Source organism: Aplysia californica, unplaced genomic scaffold (assembly GCF_000002075.1).
Source record: "Aplysia californica isolate F4 #8 unplaced genomic scaffold, AplCal3.0 scaffold00250, whole genome shotgun sequence".
In the NCBI taxonomy this organism is placed as follows: domain Eukaryota; kingdom Metazoa; phylum Mollusca; class Gastropoda; order Aplysiida; family Aplysiidae; genus Aplysia; species Aplysia californica.
In genome coordinates, this window is record NW_004797520.1 from 566,530 (window position 1) to 568,504 (window position 1,975).

The 1,975-nt window shown below is 47.1% G+C and overlaps 1 protein-coding gene across 1 annotated transcript in view; it reads left to right on the forward strand.

The window, feature by feature from the left end:
• Window positions 1-446: 446 nt before the first annotated feature.
• LOC101852634 (regucalcin) overlaps window positions 447-1,975 on the forward strand; it is a gene marked incomplete at its 5' end in the record, with an annotated part of 7,892 nt that continues 6,363 nt past the window's right edge. The window contains 2 exon segments of the mRNA XM_013083705.1: window positions 447-664; window positions 1,031-1,222. Of these exon segments, the coding sequence (XP_012939159.1) occupies window positions 511-664; window positions 1,031-1,222 (346 nt within the window).

The following is a 1,975-nucleotide window of genomic DNA, read 5'->3' on the forward strand; positions in this document are numbered from 1 at the left end:
TCACCTCCTTTGGCCCCTCCTCTGGGCTCCTGATTCTTTCTGCAGCCTTTCTACTGCTACTCCTTGGCTCCTCCTTACTGTTGTCTTTCTACCACACCCCAGATCTTCTGGTAGGAAAGATATACACCTAGCCTTCTCGGACAAAGGCGAAAAATCTCGGAGGGCCCGTGTGCAAGTTGCGCACGTTAAAGATCCCTTGGTGGTCTAAAATCGATAAGGGTAGGCTTGGGCCGCCACCCGGGCAAAATTCAAAATTTCCTACCAACTGAAAATATTAGGTGTGTCCCGCGCGCTCATATGACCTTATGCAGTTGCGAGCGCCGTAAAACACTTTACAAAAACAAAATCTATACCATTTCACCATTTTGTCAGTGGTTGCCAAACTCGAGTCCATCCCAGTTCCCTGCTACTCACACCTTTTGTCTTCTTTTTCCTCCCGTCCTCAGTGAAATAACTCACCCCAACAAAGACGCGCGTGACGACATCCCCTGTGAAGGTCAAGGTAGCAAGATGAAGGTCACAGCCGTGACCCCACCCGTGGACGTGCTGGGAGAGAGTGGACACTGGGACACTGTGACGTCATCGCTGCTGTGGGTCAACACGCCGGGCAGAGAGGTCAAGCGGTACCAGGCGGACACTGGGGACGTCACCACTAGGTCCACAGGTTGTATGTGTGTGTGGGTGTGTGTGTGTGGGGGCGTGTGTGTGTGTGTGTGTGTGTATGTGTGTGTGTGTGTGTGTGCTTTGTTTGTTGGTTTGTTTGTTGGTTTGTTTGTTTGTTTGTTTGTTGGTTCGTTTGTTTGTTTGTTTGTTAAAAATAGACACAGCAATATTTATCTGTCTGTCTATCTATCTATCTATCTATCTATCTATCTATCTATCTATCTATCTATCTATCTATCTATCTATCTGTCTGTCTGTCTCTCTATCTCTCTATCTCTCTATCTATCTATACATCTATCTATCTATCTATTTATCTATCATTTTCTCCCAGATTTTAACTCGACATTTCCCTTCTATCCAATCACAGAAGAGCCTGTGAGTTTCTCCGTCCCACGCAGCAAAGGTCAGAGCCTGGTCATCGCTCAGGGTCAGAGGTTAGATTTCCTGGACGAGGTCACAGGCGAGCAGACGCCATTTGCTCCGTCTACGTCACTGAAACTTGCTGAGAACGTAGTCACAAATGACGGGAAGTGTGACGTCAGGGGAAGGCTGTGGTTTGGTAGGTGACCTCTACCAAGCCAATTTAAGCCTTTCCTCTTTCTCTTTCTCCTCCTCTTTCTCCTCTTCTTTCTCCTTCTCCTCCTCTTTCTCCTCTTCTTTCTCCTTCTCCTCCTCTTTCTCCTCTTCTTTCTCCTTCTCCTCCTCTTTCTCCTCTTCTTTCTCCTTCTCCTCCTCTTTCTCCTTCTCTTTCTCCTCTTCTTTCTCCTTAGCCCCTTTTCTCCATTGCCTCTTCTTAATTCCTCTACAGTACACATTATGTGTTCCTCTTTCTCCTTTTCCTCTTCTTTGTTCTCTTCTTTCTCCTTATCCTCCTTGCTCCATTGCCTCCTCTTGTTCCTCTGCCGTATACATTTTGTATTCCTCTTTCTCCCTGTTAATTGTTCACTCTCCTTCTCTTCCATCTACCTCTCCGTCCCTCTTCTTTTTCTTTTTACCATCTCCTCCTCCTCCTCCTCCTCCTCCTCCTCCTCCTCCTTCTCCTCCGCCTCCTCCTTCTCCTCCTCCTCCTCCTCATAAAAATAGAAAGCTCACAATATTAATGGCTTGATACTGACCCCTCTAACAATAGTTGGTGTATGTGTGTGTGTGAGTGTGTGTGTGTGTGTGTGTGTGTGTGTGTGTGTGTGTGTGTGTGTGTGTGTGTGTGTGTGTGTGTGTGTGTGTGAGTGTGTGTGTGTGTGTGTGTGTGTGTGTGAGAGAGAGAGAGAGAGAGAGAGAGAGAGAGAGAGAGGGGGAGAGAGAAAGAGAGAGA